Source organism: Paralichthys olivaceus, chromosome 4, assembly GCF_024713975.1.
Source record: "Paralichthys olivaceus isolate ysfri-2021 chromosome 4, ASM2471397v2, whole genome shotgun sequence".
Taxonomy (NCBI): Eukaryota; Metazoa; Chordata; class Actinopteri; order Pleuronectiformes; family Paralichthyidae; genus Paralichthys; species Paralichthys olivaceus.
In genome coordinates, this window is record NC_091096.1 from 26,490,609 (window position 1) to 26,506,858 (window position 16,250).

General features: G+C 41.2%; 2 protein-coding genes across 2 annotated transcripts in view; one reads left to right on the forward strand and one right to left on the reverse strand.

Moving 5' to 3' along the window:
* Nucleotides 1-1,390: 1,390 nt before the first annotated feature.
* Nucleotides 1,391-9,148, reverse strand: ppp6c (protein phosphatase 6, catalytic subunit). Its single transcript, XM_020102380.2, has 7 exons — nt 8,987-9,148; nt 6,610-6,705; nt 6,416-6,481; nt 6,179-6,320; nt 5,987-6,066; nt 3,668-3,877; nt 1,391-2,335 (listed from the first exon to the last, which is right to left on the reverse strand). Exons 1-7 carry the CDS (start codon nt 9,059-9,061, stop codon nt 2,087-2,089), a joined length of 918 nt encoding a protein of 305 aa, XP_019957939.1. The 5' UTR covers nt 9,062-9,148; the 3' UTR covers nt 1,391-2,086.
* Nucleotides 9,149-10,396: 1,248 nt separating this feature from the next.
* The window catches only part of LOC109639063 (multiple epidermal growth factor-like domains protein 9), a 29,963-nt gene continuing 24,109 nt past the window's right edge, over nt 10,397-16,250 (forward strand). The window contains exons 1-2 of the mRNA XM_069523076.1: nt 10,397-11,351; nt 15,690-15,894. Coding sequence (XP_069379177.1) covers nt 10,412-11,351; nt 15,690-15,894 — 1,145 coding nt within the window. The 5' untranslated portion in view covers nt 10,397-10,411. The remainder of the gene's footprint in view (nt 11,352-15,689; nt 15,895-16,250) is intronic.

Genomic DNA, 16,250 nt, shown 5'->3' on the forward strand with positions numbered 1-16,250 from the left:
TTCTTTCCGGAACTAATCCACACCAACCCATACGACAAATGATATGATAAGAAAGTCCACCCTTGATTTCTTTATAATATTTTTACTCTTTTTTTGTAAGTATAATGGAATCAGTGAACACAGATAGAATAAAATCTCTACTTTCATTAGTAGCAGACTGTTGAATACTGTGGTATTTAATGGAGCTCTCAACAAAACTAGTTACATTCCTGTCTTTTTATTTTCACCTCGTGTAGTGAAAAATATCATGCAGAGAAAAAATGGAGCTATCAGTTTTTAAAGAGCTGGTTGGGATTTGGACCTGAAACCAAAACCATAGAATAGAGGACAAAGATGACAATTGATTATATAGTATTTAAAAGTTGCAGGATCACTGCATTATATGCTAACACCTAATTCTAAAATATGCATCTTGTCAGTATGATGTTGAAAACTCAGTATCCAGCCTTAATGTGCTTCAGTTCTGACGTGTTAATATAGCTAAGGAGCTGTCACAAAACTTAGAGGGGATAATTTCATTGCATCAAAAAGACCTTGAGCATTCCACACCAACGGGAGCTTTGCACTGTTGAGTTCAAAACTCATGTGGTGGCACAGCAGCAAGCCGGCCTGAATGTGTGACACAGCCCAAAGTTTTAGTGAGAGTCCTGAGCCATCTCCTCAGGAGAATGAAGAAAAGCCTCTGTTGGTGCAGAGAGCTTTCAGGATGAAGGATGGGACAAACATTTAAGTGGTAACAGAAGATCACTTCACAACTACTTTATGGACAGATCCTCCGATGTGCCTGACTGTTTACCCATAGACTGAAAAACAGTTAACTGGAATATACCACAAGGAAAATGGAAAGGCATTCCAGTTGCATGGGGTGATGAAACTAAACTGGCCCAGGGTCCCCAGGGTCAAGTGTGGAGATGGGTTAGTGATGTGAGGATGTTTTTCTGCTGCAGCATCTGGCAATCTTGACCAGGTGACAGGCCTCACGGGTTCATATAAATTCCAAGCCACTTTGAGGAGGAATGTGATGGGATCTGTCACGAACTTCAACCATGGTGATAACTGGATTCCTCAGCAGGTCATTGATCCCAAGCAAATTTCTGCACCCTCCAGATATAGAAGCTAGAAGACTTCAGATAATGCTGTCTGTATTAAAAGTGCGGCCAAAAACGATCCTAATATCCAAACCCTATTTTGAAGAATTTAGATAAAACTCTCAGAGAACAAACAAGTCACATGACCTGTCTGATACATGAAAATACTTCTCTCCATTGCATTTATCCCATGAATACAATAAACTCCAGTTTGAAGATAATGTTGTATGTGACCTAGCATTATGATTTAGTCTGTGATGAAGTGTGGTGCCCTTTCCCCCACTCACCCAGGTACTGCTGTCTGACTTTTTACAATATTTTGATTTCTTTATTTAAAAACAGTATGATGACACACAGAAAAAAAAAATGTAAAGAGCTGATTCAAAATCTGGAGATTACAGAGAATTATCTTTAAGGTACCACAGTTAACAATCCTGAAACTTCTAACTAACGGGTATAATCAATATTTTATACATCAACTCTCATGTTTACATGTTTAGTTATAAGATCACTTGATAACACAAACTGTATAACTTCACTGACACTAGTGAGAATCAATACAGTTATGCTTTTATGCAGTGCCTACACACAGCTCTAATACATAAACAAATTAAAATGAAACATTGTGCATAACACTGCACCAGCCATTTGCTCAGCAGAGTGACTTTTTATTGCAAAGCATAATTGGGATTTGTAAATATGAACATTTTACAAGTGTTATTTGACTTTTGTGTAACGTTATTCCTTCCTCTCAAACATGTCAATAGCACAACGATGCTACTGAGCTAACTTGCCTCACTGCAAAGTGTGATTTACGCTTTAGAATAATGGCTTTGTATGTACAGACTGGGAAAAACAATTGACAATTGGCACCAAGAAATGTACTGTAAATGCTCTAAATGCACTGAATTCACATGGGTTCATAAGAACTGATGCCACTATCCTGTTTAGTATCTGTGCACTGAACAAATGGCTGCAACGTTTTAGTTTTAATGTGCCTACAGGAAATACGGTGTTGTTGTTCGAGGTGGGATGACTCTTTCAGAGTCGGGCACTGCTCTGAAGAGCTTTGGCTCTCTCGTGTTAGCATCTTTGAAGACCATAATGGAGGCGATGTTGCCACAGCGATAGCAGTAGTTGGGAGCCGACCACACTGTAACCAGCTTCTCATCAAACATGAACTTGTAGCCTTCGTGGACAAGTTGGTGCGCCCGGCAGATCAGCTTCAGGTTATTGATGTGGACAAACTGCAGTTTTTTGGAAGATGGAGAGAAACAAGAGAGGAGGAGAAAGTGAGCAAAAATGATACCCAGACATGAGATGAAATCAGTAAACAAATACTTACTATTCGTATGTTGCAATAAAAGTACCTCCAAGTAGTTTTTCTTTACCATTACTATCAGACACATGACCATATCTTTAATTTTCTTCATTGTCAGTCAGAAACATATTTCCTCTGTCTGATCAAGGGATCTTATATTTTTGAGGTGTCCTAAAGCCAAGTCTGAATCACTGGAGGTTCACTGCAGGGAATTGTGAGTTAATGATGGTGCGACATACGGCAGAGGCTTTAGTGACTCAGCAGTTATTTGCCTGTGACTGATCATTCAATCAGTAACCTAATCAGTGCTGGTTATTTAACTGACTGTTTAGTGTCTGACAACCGACTGTTTGTGTGTGTGTGTGTGTGTGTGTGTGTGTGTGTGTGTGTGTGTCATTTGCTAAATTGTTCTCCAGTGCAAATACCAGTTTTTTATAGCCTTTATCAAAGAGCACCAGCTGCATCAAGATGTAAACTACTCGAGGCAATGTAAGGTGATCCACCATTGTTTTTGCGTTGCCATGTAAACATTGTCATGACAAACACAGTTTAACAAGACTGGCTGAACCAATGTTGTTGCAGACAGCAGGAGAAAATCTACCTCTGAAAAATAAAATTACACAAACATTTGTCGGGGTAAAACTTTGTCTTTGATGTGCTCCGAGCAGTTTCATATTGTTTTACAACACCTGCAAAGTAATTGCTCTAAAATGTATGGTCAATGTAAAACTGCCTTTATTCTGATATTATGTTGTCACATAAAATACTTAAAGATACAGTGTGTAGAATTTAGTGACATCTAGTGTTGAAGTTGCATGTTGCAGCTGAACACCCCTCACCTCACCCTCTCCTTCCAAACATGAAAAAGAACCTGTGGTAGCTTCAGTTGTCATAAAAACTCAAAAGGTGTTTAGTTTGTCCAGTCTGGACTAATGTAAAAAACATGGTGGCCTCCATAGAGAGGGACCACTCAATGTAAATATAAAGTATTTAAATATAAAGGGTCTTTTCTGGCGTAAAGGAAACTACAATTCATACAATTTAGATTAAATGAACTAATGAAAACATCATGAGGATTGTTCTACATTAAATTTAGTTCCCTCTCACCTAAATCTTACACACTGGACCTTTCACTCTTATTTCTACTTTTGTGTATAATGATAGTAAACGTGTAGGAATTACACTTATTCAATTCAATAAACTGCTGTACTTCTGAAATTGTGTTGAGCTGAGGTCAATAATAGTAAAAGCACTATACCTCATTTGTGACCTTTGCACCAAAGAGCCAGCCAGCTCCTCTTGGACTGATAGCCCAGGTGTCCACATCTTCAGGGTCAGACCATACCAGATCACAGAATGCTCCTTTGTGGGGGATCTCCTGGTTCCGCTCAATGGTACGAATTTGATCTAGGGTTTTAATGTCTGGGGAGAGGCCTCCGTGGACACACAGGATCTGCTCGTCCATTAGCTGATAGAAAATAACATTAACGTTAATAGGGCTTGGACATCACAAATATATCATACATTTGATGAAAGCTAGAAAAGCTAGTGTGAACTGCTGGTTCCTAGACTAACACCATCAGTCAAGGAAATTAACAAATATATTAACGTAAAACATGTTCAGGTGGTTGTGCTACTGTTTGTAAAATAGAAAACATAGTGACCTCTTGAACAGGCCATGGCAAACGAAATTGGCTTCTTCTAGCAGGAGATGGTTGGTTAAATGACAACACAGTGACAATGATTAGTACTGTGGCTTCTAGCAGGTAAGAGATAAAGCATATGGATCATTTTATAGATCTGACAAAATCAGTTGAGGGACCAGACTCACACTGTGTAAGCAAAGATAAATGCAGTAAAATGTGCTTGAGGGCTGGGTGATACCAGAAAAATTGGTTCCGATCTGATACCAAGTAATTTAGGGCCAATTTTGCACATACCGATACCTTTCATTATTAAAACACAGGACAGTTTTTAAAGACAAAGAAAAAAAAGTATGATTGTAAATAAAAAACCATGAAAAAAAAGGTATTTTAAAATAAATATAACCTTTGGCTATTTTCATAATTATGGTTTGAGGTATATTGTTTTCAGAGGTGGGAAGTATCTAAGTACAAATACTTTGTGACTATACTTCCGGCACCTTCCCAACATCAAAACAGATTTGAACCTAAATGACGAGAACAGAAAAGACTATTTCTTGTTGTGTATCTATCAGTGCATATCATGCACAGCACACGTACCACCGCTTTAAAGTAAATATAATAAATCAAGACCACTGTTTTTTATTTTATTTGAAGTAAGAGTATTGTAAGTTAGTCTTCAAACTACATTAATGTGGCATGAGTCTCAGTTTGTTTTGCACATATTCAGCCAGTAGAAATGGCCTCTTTTCTTTTATACTTTGACAGCCGGAGCTGATATATTTTTACTTGAGTCATTTTTGCCAAATCATCAAAAAAATTCATTCAGACAGCAAGTTTCAATGGGCTGAATATATTACTTCAATGTCTGTATATAGTCTGCTATTATTAATCAGTCTGCTGAAGTAAGAGCAAATGATGACCATTTACAGTTTGACGACAATGTTATTTTCACTGCTATCTAACTGGATATTCTCTCCCTCTCTGCCAGTAAACTCTGTCATGTGTCGGGGGTCTGGGTGCTGCTGAGGCCCCTGGCCCCTCCTCCTCCCTCCTTTTCTGCTGCAGCTCTCAGTTCTCTTTCTCATGTTTTTTTAAAGTGTTTAAAATAGTGTGCGGTATTGCCATAATAACGACAGCCTTCCTATTCACATCTGAGTTGGTGACATTTACATTCACAGCTGTGATACAGCTCCAAACGGCGCTCCTCTTTTGTTCTGCCATCGCTGCTTTTTAGGTTAAGCGGCGGGTCAGGGTGTGCACCGTGGCGAGCCGCGTGTGTACAAAGTCTGTGTCGTCTGCGCCACGCGACAGCAGAACACACACAGACACAGTAGTGAAGAGGAGGAGAGTGCGGCTTTACACACGTGCATGACAAGATTAGGTGTTAAGGCAGCTCTTGTCCTCTAAGCACAGATACAGAAGAGAGAAACTGAAACAAATCCCTTTGTATCGATTCTATTGGCATCAGAATCAATCCTCACAAGGAGGATCGAGTATTGGTAGTATCGAACTTTTGGGATCAATCCGCCCACCCCTAATGTGCTCCACCCAACATTTCATTACATTTTGTTTCGCCCAAAACTGACAAGATACAATATGCATCAAAACAAATGGATCTGGGAAACAGATCAGTGGTTACTGAGAAGTAGTAAACATGTAATGTGAAAATGTCAATTTTGCCTCTGAGATCGTTTTAAGATTGACACAGTGTGGTGATATTGTGCTGGAAGGATTCTGGTGGTGCAGATGGGATGACTGAAGAGAGAATGTGAATATACAAATATACAAATATGCAAAAAGGAGCAGGAACCTAACCACAAACCACAGAAACCTAAACACCAACTTAATTCCAGGTTTTACAAGCTATAGTCATTAATCAGGTCAGATCATTAATCTTATTAGGTCAATACAAGGAACACTTCAATACTTACAGCTGCAACTGTTAACATATCGAACACTTTGGTGCAGTAACGCCACGCATTTGCATTCCCATACTTGGTCTGGCACTCATCTGTAAGACAAAAATATCCCTGGTTTATAATTTCGAGTAAAAGTGTGCATTAGTGACAATGAAAACTGCAGCTGGCTAAACACTGAATATAATCATGCGTAAATCACGTCACCATAAAATCCATAAACTTGGGTGATCTGTCTGCTCTCGTGGTTTCCACGTAGAAGAGTGATGCGGTCGGGCCATTTGGCTTTCAGCACCAGCAGGTAGGTGAATGTCTCCAGACTGTAGTATCCTCGGTCAACAAAGTCTCCCTACCAATAATAGACATGTGTTACCAATTCTGTACCAAATAGCAGTTAATAGAGTCAAATGTTTCTCAAAGTCAATAATATTTAAATATACCAACCATGAATATGTAATTTGTGTCTGGAACTTGGCCGCCAGTTCGGAAGAGTTCACAGAGGTCATAAAACTAAGAGGCAAAGAGATTAGATTTAGATTTTACATGTTGTGTCAGATTAATACATGTTGCTTCGCAAAGGAAAAGAGGATGTTTCTTGTAGTGCCCTTGGGCTTCCTGCTCTGTGACATGGTTTTTACCTGTCCATGTATGTCCCCACATACTGTTACAGGAGTAGAGACAGGCTGAACGTTGGACTCCTCCAGCAGGAGATCACACACATAGTCACATAACCGCTGTACAGAGAGAAAAGAAATACACATAGAGACATAAGAGATGAGGGTTCAGATCATTAAGTAAAGTAATTCAATGCTTTTAAATGTGATATATAGACGTATTCAGTGTTTTCCCCCAAAATGTTCTTCTGATCAGGGAGAAGACACTAAAACAGCACATGGTGACAAGACACTATATGTAAGACAGAATAGTGATCTTTTCTGGGTTTCCACAATGAGTTAATACAGCTGCAGTTTCGGTCAAAGTCTGTGATGTAAATGCACTGACCAACATCCCACTCACTCCAGAGTGAGGACCTGTATCAAGTCATAAAATGTAAACCGGTCGCAGCTGCACACATTCTGGGTAGATGAGACAAAGGCCGAGGAAATCACTATGCCTCTTACACAGCGTCGGGGGGGAAAGGACTTTCATCAGAACAAAAGAGGTTCTACGTGTCTGAAGCATAAATGCACACAGTAACTAGTATGAGGAATAGGTTGGGAAATGATGGGTAGCTTAAAAACTAATGGACTAATCCTGACTAATAGCCAGTTGCTGAGTGACAGTAACTGGGCCACTGGTCATACATATGGACTGAGAGATTGAGTGTAATGATGCTACACATTGACAGTGTAAGAGTGTGTTTCATAAATCACTGTGCAATGTTAGGAGACAAAGAGCAAATTGTGATCCCATCTGCATTGCAAATTTAAATATTCGCTGCTATTTATAATGGCTGGTATTCAATATCAGTAGATGTTATTCTTGTAGATGGTATATAGTAGCAAGTCTCTTTTGCACATCACTGTATCACTTACCACCTGCACTGTTTTTATTACTTTATCGCTGTACCACATCTACTCTTGCACCGTTTTATGGTTTTATGTTCTTATGCTTCTTGATTATTGGAACATTCAACAAGTCTCCTCTGTTTTTAACTTAAACTTTTAACTTTGCCTCAATTTAGCTCTGTCTGAACAACTCAGTCACCATATCCTACTTGTATGCTCTTTTATGTAAAAATAAATAAATAATACTGTTTGTACTTATTACACACCTGTACTTATTGCACATGTCTGTACTGCTGGAACAAAAGAATTTCCCTTCGGGGATGAATAAAGTATGTCTATCTATCTATCTATCTATCTATTCAGTACAGTGTGTAGAATTTAGTGATATCTAGTGTTGAAGTTGCATGTTGCAGCTGAACACCCCTCACCTCACCCTCTCCTTCCAAACATGATAAAGAACCTGTGGTAGCTTCAGTTGTCATAAAAACTCAAAAGGTGTTTAGTTTGTCCAGTCTGGACTAATGTAAAAAACATGGCGGCCTCCGTAGAGAGGGTCCCCTCCATGTAAATATAAAGTATTTAAATATAAAGGTTCTTTTCTGGACTAAAGAAAACTACAACTCATACAATTTAGATGAAATGAACTAGTGAAAACATCATGAGGATTATTCTACATTAAATATCTGCCAATAGATCCCTTCCACCTAAATCTTACACACTGGACCTTTAAGTAAGATCGTGTGGTTTAATATCTGGCTGGTGGTTCATCCTGGCTGCTTGCCTGAAACCTTCGAGCTGACTCTACTAGAGTACACTTGTATCTGTTTCATTTTAGAACATGGGACAAGATGGTGAATACCCCTTGTACATTCCAAGGTCTCAAATACATATTATACTACATTTATTCTGATAATACTGTCAAATATTTAATGATGTCTCTTACGAGCAGAAAATCATATGGAGATATACTGAGAATGAGATATTTGGTATCTACTAACAAGAGGAATCGCATTTTAACGGCGTGTATGGGTTGAACGTTATTCCCCGAACCCCCGGGGCTGCTCCTGCAGGGAGGGAGTAGGACTTTGTTAATGGACGACAGGGACAGAGGTAAAGTTGTATGGGTTGGGGTCCCTCGGGTTTGTCCCTCCTCTGGAGCGCTGCTAAAAACAATCCGCTGTCAGCCGAACATCAGGACAGTCCGCGTCACCAGGTCACCAGCAGGAATATGGTCGACTGAACGCGAACCGTCCTGAGTCCCTGCCTCTGCAGCCATCGATGTGTGACTGGACTGGTCTTGGACTGAGGTAACTCAACTGTTTCACTAACGGTTTGCACTTCCTTACCCACAGATCAGAGCATCGGGCTAGCTAGCAGGAGCGACTGTTACCAGAAGCTAACGTTGGCTAATTCCGCTGCTGTAACGTGACACAGCCGCGAGCTAACGCCACGGTCGTAACGTCATCACACGTGGCCGTCAAAAAAGGTTCAATAAAGTCACATTTACCTTGAGGTCATTTTCTGGGAGGTATTTACACTGTTTTGCGATCTCGGCATATTTATCCAAATCTAGAGGCGCCATTGTAACTCGCTGGTTGTCGTGCGCAACTTCCTGAAACACTCAAGAGGAGAGCGATCATGGACGCGTCGTACTCTCACACTGCCACCTATCGGCCAATGAACACAGTGTTTCGCTCATATCCTAGAAAACTGTGTTGGAGCAGCTGTTTATTTCTGCTCCAGTCCTCTGCTACAACATCCCACTCTTCTGATCACTCCTAAACAATCTGCTACAACCTCCTGATCACTCCTAAACAATCTGCTACAACCTCCTGATCACTTCTAAACAATCTGCTACAACCTCCTGATCACTCCTAAACAATCTGCTACAACCTCCTGGTCACTTCTTAACAGACTGCTACAACATCTCACTCTTCTGATCACTTCTAAAAGGTTTGCTACCACCTTCTAAACAATCTGGTTCTTAATCTGGATCTAAGAGACACATTTGGTGTAACCACGGCTCCCAATCTGCATTTCGGCAAAACTAATAGTAATATAATATATATATATATAAAGGCACTGCACTCAGGCAGATATAAGAACAACACAACAACAAAGTGGCAATGTATCAAAAAGATCAATAGAATTAACAGTGGATAAAACATGAACAAATTGAACAAACATTTGGTTGGACGAATGGAAAATTATCAGAACCGAATAAAAAACTAGCCAATCACCAAACTTAAAATTCTGTCACTTATGTGGCAAACTGAAAACACATCTGCATCTTGAGTAAATTCACCTTTCAATGCCGTGTAAATCAAACTGGATGATGGGGAAACGGATGAAAATCGTTCAGAAAAAAAAGCAGACACATGTTGCAACACGATGTAACCACTAGAGGGCAACAAGTACTCACGACAGACCACACCAGATTCCAGAAGTGGTGTCAAGTCAGAAATAAAATCATAGAGACACTTCCGGTTGTGATAAAATAAAAGTTTGAAAATATCAGCGTTACCATCGCTGATGGATACGCAATGTGACGTGCGTAGAAAGCCTCGATACGCACGTTTAGCGTTCTGATGTAGAGGCATGGAAACATCATGGCCCCGTTGAGTCCATAAAGCTGAGGTGAAAGCCTTAACAAACTCATTTTGTTTATGGTTATCTCAAAAAGTAATCATAACAGGGTCAGGTACAGTAAGCTCTGTTGGGTCGAGATCAGATGTTACAATACTTCAGACTTCCAGGTACCAAAATATAATTCCAGGTTCCAAAATATAATGGATAAGTGATAGTTTGATGCCGATCAGAAACTCAACATCTGTGAGGCTGTGGAATAAACATAAAACCAGGTATAAAACAACCATCAGCATTAGCACGTAGGAGAATACCTGTGCTGCCAGTACCTCTGTCTAATTCATGCATGTGCACCATCTTTACAACTCGTGTGGTTATTGTGTTTGTGAATGGAGACAGTCGTGTTTTGATCATTTGCAGGGGAGTGACAGCGTCTGATGATTTACAGTATATTGTCTCCGTGGGGCGTTACCCCGACTCCCGTGCAGCGAATGAACGAGCGCACACGGGCGTTCAGGTCGGACTCCCATTGGCCCCGGAGCACGTCAGTCCCGTGCGGCCGATGGTAGGTTGCAGAGCAGCTGAAGTGTTGACTGTGGTTCACCGGGCAGCAAACAGCAAGCGGACCCGCCGGGGACATCAATGGTGGAGTACGCATCCATTCAGGGAACGGTCTGAGAGAGACCATTACTGGGGCTTACATGGAGAGCTGAAAGTGAATATGAGGTTAACGTCCTTAATGATGTACATATCTCCGGCTCTCATAGTTATTTTCTATGTATATATTGGATTTTCTGAAGCTGCACCTAGCATCAGCCCTTACGATGCGTCAATCTCCAGGAAGCCCGGATCAGCCTCCGACACCTGGGAGACCTTCCACACCGACATGCCTCCTTCTTTAGCCGAGAGCAGGTTCGCTCCCGGCTCTCGGAACGGACCCACGCCGGTGCCTGCCATTGTTTCTGCCGGCCCGGCCGCCACGATCAGCCCCGTCTCTAAAATTGCGACCACCTTCCAGCCTCCTACAACGGACCCGGCCACCACCACCACCACCACAGCTACCGCCACCGATACTGGAATAACTTCAGCCAATAAAGAGCAAATAACAGCGCCGATCTTTAGATTGAGCGGTGCACGCAAAAGATCCACCGATGTACAAACATCACTTTTCGCTCCAGAGAAAATGCTGCAGACCATGGTGTCCATGGTTTCCCAGCGCACTGCAAACGATGCCTGGGCTGCAGATAATACTGGCTCCTCCGTTACTTCAATAGAGAATAGTCAAGGTGAGTATAGCTCCATGAAACCGCTACCAGTCATATCCATTTTCACTTTCATCCCTGCAATCATAAACATAACGAGTGAAGACAGTCAACGAGTGCATGCTTTTATTTTCTGGGAGAGATTGTGTGAGAGTGAAAAGAGGACATGCATGTGTGATAGAGGCTGCTGGATGGTCGCTCTGGGCTTTTGACGCAGAGAGCGACCGAATAAACCACATTGCAACAATAGACAGATCCTCAGATGACATGGTGCACCCCTTCAGATGATCACCACATCCCCATCTCTTAAAACAATAAAACTGCTATCCACGAACACATCGTCCAGAGTGGATGTTGGAATGTGTCCTACATTGTATTCCACAGGCCTTCGATTATAGAAGGATGTGTGCCACATATTACAGAGGGCTTCAAAGGGGGGGGGGTGCAATGTTGATCCTGTTGTTCAATTTATCTGTCAGTTGCCATAGCATCCACACAGACCATGATGCTCTTGAGGTTGACCAGACATGTTTGATATTAACAAGAAATCACAAGGAGCTTCTCAAATAGCTGCTTCATCCTTCCTATTGTTGTTTGCATGGCATTAACAGAACAAGGCCATCCAACCAAAATGGCCAGGCAGGCAGGGTAAGCCATGAATGAGCAATGACAACGGAGCCCCTCCTCTCTCTCGCTCTCTCTCTCTCTCACACACACACACACACACACACACACACATCCCAGTATCCATGTGGAGGTGTTGTTCTCCAGCCTACACAGCAGCACAGGCTGAGATGTCCCATCCAAAATTGTGCTTTAGTCAAATGTGTGTGTGAGTGTTAGCAGAGCAGATGAGAGGATGTTTATCCTTATTAATTCTCCAGCACCCCATGATGAGTTCACATCCTGTCTAAGAATATGAAGGATAAAAGGTACAAATGGCTCCATGTGTGGTTCACAAAATCCTGACCTCTGTTTTTCTTACTAAACCACATTGTCTTGTAGTTTGTTGCCTCAAGATGTCCCCAGGCCAGATCCTAAAATAGTATTTAATTGTAAGATACTGGCCCCTCACATAAGGGTCCAGTCCAGTCATGATTTTTGCATTGACCCTTTGTTCTCCTCACTGTTCTACCCTCCTGTCAATATTAATCACAGTGGAGGATTAGGAAAACTGATCAAAATGTTTTTAGTTAGTTTAGTGTTTAGTACTATGTCATAAATAATATCGGTATTTCTTGTGATTTAATAAAGAGTGGCTTTGGAAAGAAGAAAGCGCTCCAGCACTCTGACTGGTCTGTTGACCGTGTAACCTAAAACGTGCATCGTTGTCCATTAAAGATCCAAACCCACATGTTCAGTGGGTTCGGATAATATTTTAAAGCCGGTCTGGCGCTTGTGAATTCATTTTAATGGTGTATTTTAATCATATGCAGCTATTTAGAAAGTTGATTAACACTGAAGTCAGTTTGTTTCTAGAATACCAACCGTTCATCGTTTTCAGCCTCTCCATTCTGAAGATTTGCTGCTTTCCTTTGTCCCATGTGACAGTGAACACAGATAGAAAAAAAGCGATTTGAAGACACCACCTTTAGATGGACATTTCTTAATGTTTTCTCACATTAGCCTAAATGATTTATGGACAAAATCTCAGACGGATTCATCGATGGTGAAAATAAGTCAATTGCTGCCTTGCTGTCAGTCTGTTTGTTCATGTGTTATGTGTCAGTATCGTAGATGAACTAAAATGGCGTCGCGTTCGGCTGTTCAATGTTATTTATTGCTGTTTATTTGAATCACAAAGACTAAATGGAATCCGTTCCCTGATGCGAGATCACACATGAAAGCTGTATTGGAAGCTTCCCCAGCACTCCTCATTGTTCTTGTGTAAAGACCACTCACATGATAATATCACATCAACATAGGCGTCACCAGGGCTAACCCCCTCGCCCCGCCATCCATATGCATTGTCTGGCAGAGCAGGGGCCTGCAGACGGATACAGCACAAGGTGTACTTTCACAGGGTTATCCTGTCTTTGAACCATCTCTAATATAATTCCTCATACTGAAAGCAAATAAAATGGTTGGACACTTGACCCACAGTTGAAGGGTAATGGTTTCTCTGCAGCCACAGCTCCTGCTGCACTTGTTTCTACTGTAGTTCCACAGACAGGCGAGTGGTGAATTGAGCAAGAGTGGAGTTCTGTGACATGACTTGTTCTGAAACAACCTGCCAACGTCAGTGTCTGGATACCAGCCATGCTGTCACACCACTTTACGACAGTCACAAAGATAGGAGGTGGGTTGAGCTCTGCTACAGGGTCACCCATTCTCTCTCTGCTAAACACAGTCGTCCAGTCCAATCTACATCAAACCTGTTGTGAAGTTTATACATCACGCCACAGAGCCCTTAGCCCACACCTAGAGAGTCTGCTTTTAGAATGTGTGTGTGTGAGAGAGAGAGAGTGTGAGTGTGTGTGTGTGATTAGCTCGATCTCAGACATTCTTTTGCCTGATGTGGACCGACAGTTCTTCAGTGGATGTCACTGTGGCAAAGGGTCTCAATATACTCCACAGACTTGCATAACTACAGGCCTTTCTTAGTTACATAAAAGTCCAAGCAACGGTGGAAGAGCAGCATAATCAGTGGGACGCCAAGGCAGGAATACATTAAATACCTTCACTTGTCCGGTCCTCTTTATCTAACTGCTAGCTGAGGTGCCATGTTCAGTGTGTGTGCATACCACATGTGAAAAAAACATTTTGGTTAGAGCTCTTATCTGCCTGTTTTTCTTTGTCTGACTGCTAAGCACCGAGTGGAGACATGTCAGGCCTGCAGTCAACACTCGCCACACCTAACCTGCGATCAGATGAATAATAGATTGCTACTCTCTACTCAACAGGGTCATCCTCAAGTGTCTTTCAAAATGTTGCTCATCCGAAGCACGCACAACCATCTTTTTGAAAGCAAACATGTGTTCTCAAAATGAGCAATATTATTTTTCTATAGAGTAGAGGAAGCAGGTTGAGTACTAAACGGATGTATTTGTGAAACCCTGGATTGGTAAAAGACGACTGAACATGGAAAGTGTTTTTAGTTTGTCTTATCCCTCTGCTTTGTAATTTGCCCTGGGCAGCTCCAGGCGGCATGCAAGAATACTGTGAATAGACGAGGGAGCTTGAAGTGATTGATGGTTGTACATGTAAGCTCCCAGTGTTACTGTATCTTGGTATGGTCACACCAACAAACTATCCAATGAAAATTCTCTGAACTCAATCCTTAAAAGTATCTGATGTCACAATTCCAGTGCGAATAATGACTAAATTCATATTAAGCACAGTGATGATTACAAAATCTACAGTCTTTGGCACCAGTGCTGCAGCTTGTAGTTTGATTGCATAATCTTTTACTAATGGCATAGCACCTGAAAGATGATTTCACTGTTTCTACAGTGCAAAAGTAAAGATAAACTCACCTGCCAGCAGAGTGCAACAAAACAGGAAAGGCTCTGAATTTGACATGCATAGGTTCGGACATAGCTGCTAATGACACCTACATGACCTCAGGGCAATTTGTTATATGAGGTAGGTAAGTATGCCACTACATAACTATGATACTCAGGCTCAACACTATATTGTTCAGTTGCATGTTCAGGTGCAGTCCATTATATGAGGGAAAGGTCTTTTGGTGGACATACAAAGGACCAGCCATAAATTATTAATGTCAATTTTTGAAGCCATGGTATCAAAACAGATCACGTGAAACAAGTCTCTTGGACGTGATACAATAAACATTTGTAAATTGAAGTAAATGTCAGTGGATTAAATAACAAGCTTTGCTTTATGTCATGTTTTAGTTTCTTTGTAGAAGCTTGATATTTAGCAATTATTTTCATTATCAATCTCTTAAACATTTTGATCAATATTTAGTTTACTCTGTTATACAAAATGTCCAGTCCTTGGTGATGTATTTTCATTTTACCTGACCAAAAGTCAAAACCCATATCTATTTAATTAACAATGATAATTGAGATACCAGCAGCATCCGCACTAGAAAAGCTGAAACCATGGAATGTGATTATCCACAATTAAATAATCAATTATCAAAGTTTAATGGTTTCCACCAAGTTTTGTGGAAATCCATCCAGTAATTTTTGAGCAATCCTACTGACAAACTAATATACACACACACACACACACACACACACTTAGACAAATAAGACAAATGGTGGAGGTGACAATAAAAGTAAACACCACAAACCCTTAATCCTTAAATTATATCACTGCCAACACATCTCACAAAGTATTTACTGTCTCTCTCTCCTTTCCTTTTCATGGGGACACCTCCATCCATCCCCTCAGAGGGCCATTGTAACTGCAGCAGTGGTGCGGAGGGGATTTTGGATGCGTACGAGTGTGACCCGGACACCGGTCAGTGTTTGTGTCTGTCGGGATACACTGGACTACAGTGTGAGGACTGCAAGGAGGGCTACTTCACCAATGGCACCAGCGGCTGCCTGTCCTGCACCTGCGACTCCTTTGGTGCAATCAACCACCTCTGTGACAGGTCAGGCTGCTTCCCCTACTTCCCCTTGAAGAACTAGATTGAAGTAACATATGCTGTGGTAGCCATGTTGGAGGTGTATGTTTGTTTTATCAACATACTTGACGAGAGACATTACTCAATGTCTTTACTGTATTAAATTTGTATTTGGATAATGTCAACTTGTTTACTAGTTTACTACCATAGTATATCCAAAGGTTAAAGATGCTTTTCAGCTGCTTTTAGCTCAATGGTTTAGTTGTTAGCACCAAACATCAGCAACTAACTGACCACCACCAGTGAGCATTTAGCAACTGAAGAGAGTTCATGAGTTACAGCACCTCTATAAGGTGATTCAATTTCAGGTATTGTTTCAACAT

Coding starts and splice junctions, on each gene's coding strand:
- ppp6c (XM_020102380.2), bottom strand. CDS start 9,061: ATGGCGCCTCTAGATTTGGATAAATATGCCGAGATCGCAAAACAGTGT. Junction 6,067..6,178: donor CCAAGTTTATGGATTTTATG/GTGACGTGATTT, acceptor TTTGTCTTACAG/ATGAGTGCCAGACCAAGTAT. Junction 3,878..5,986: donor ATATGTTAACAGTTGCAGCT/GTAAGTATTGAA, acceptor ATTTTCTATCAG/CTAATGGACGAGCAGATCCT.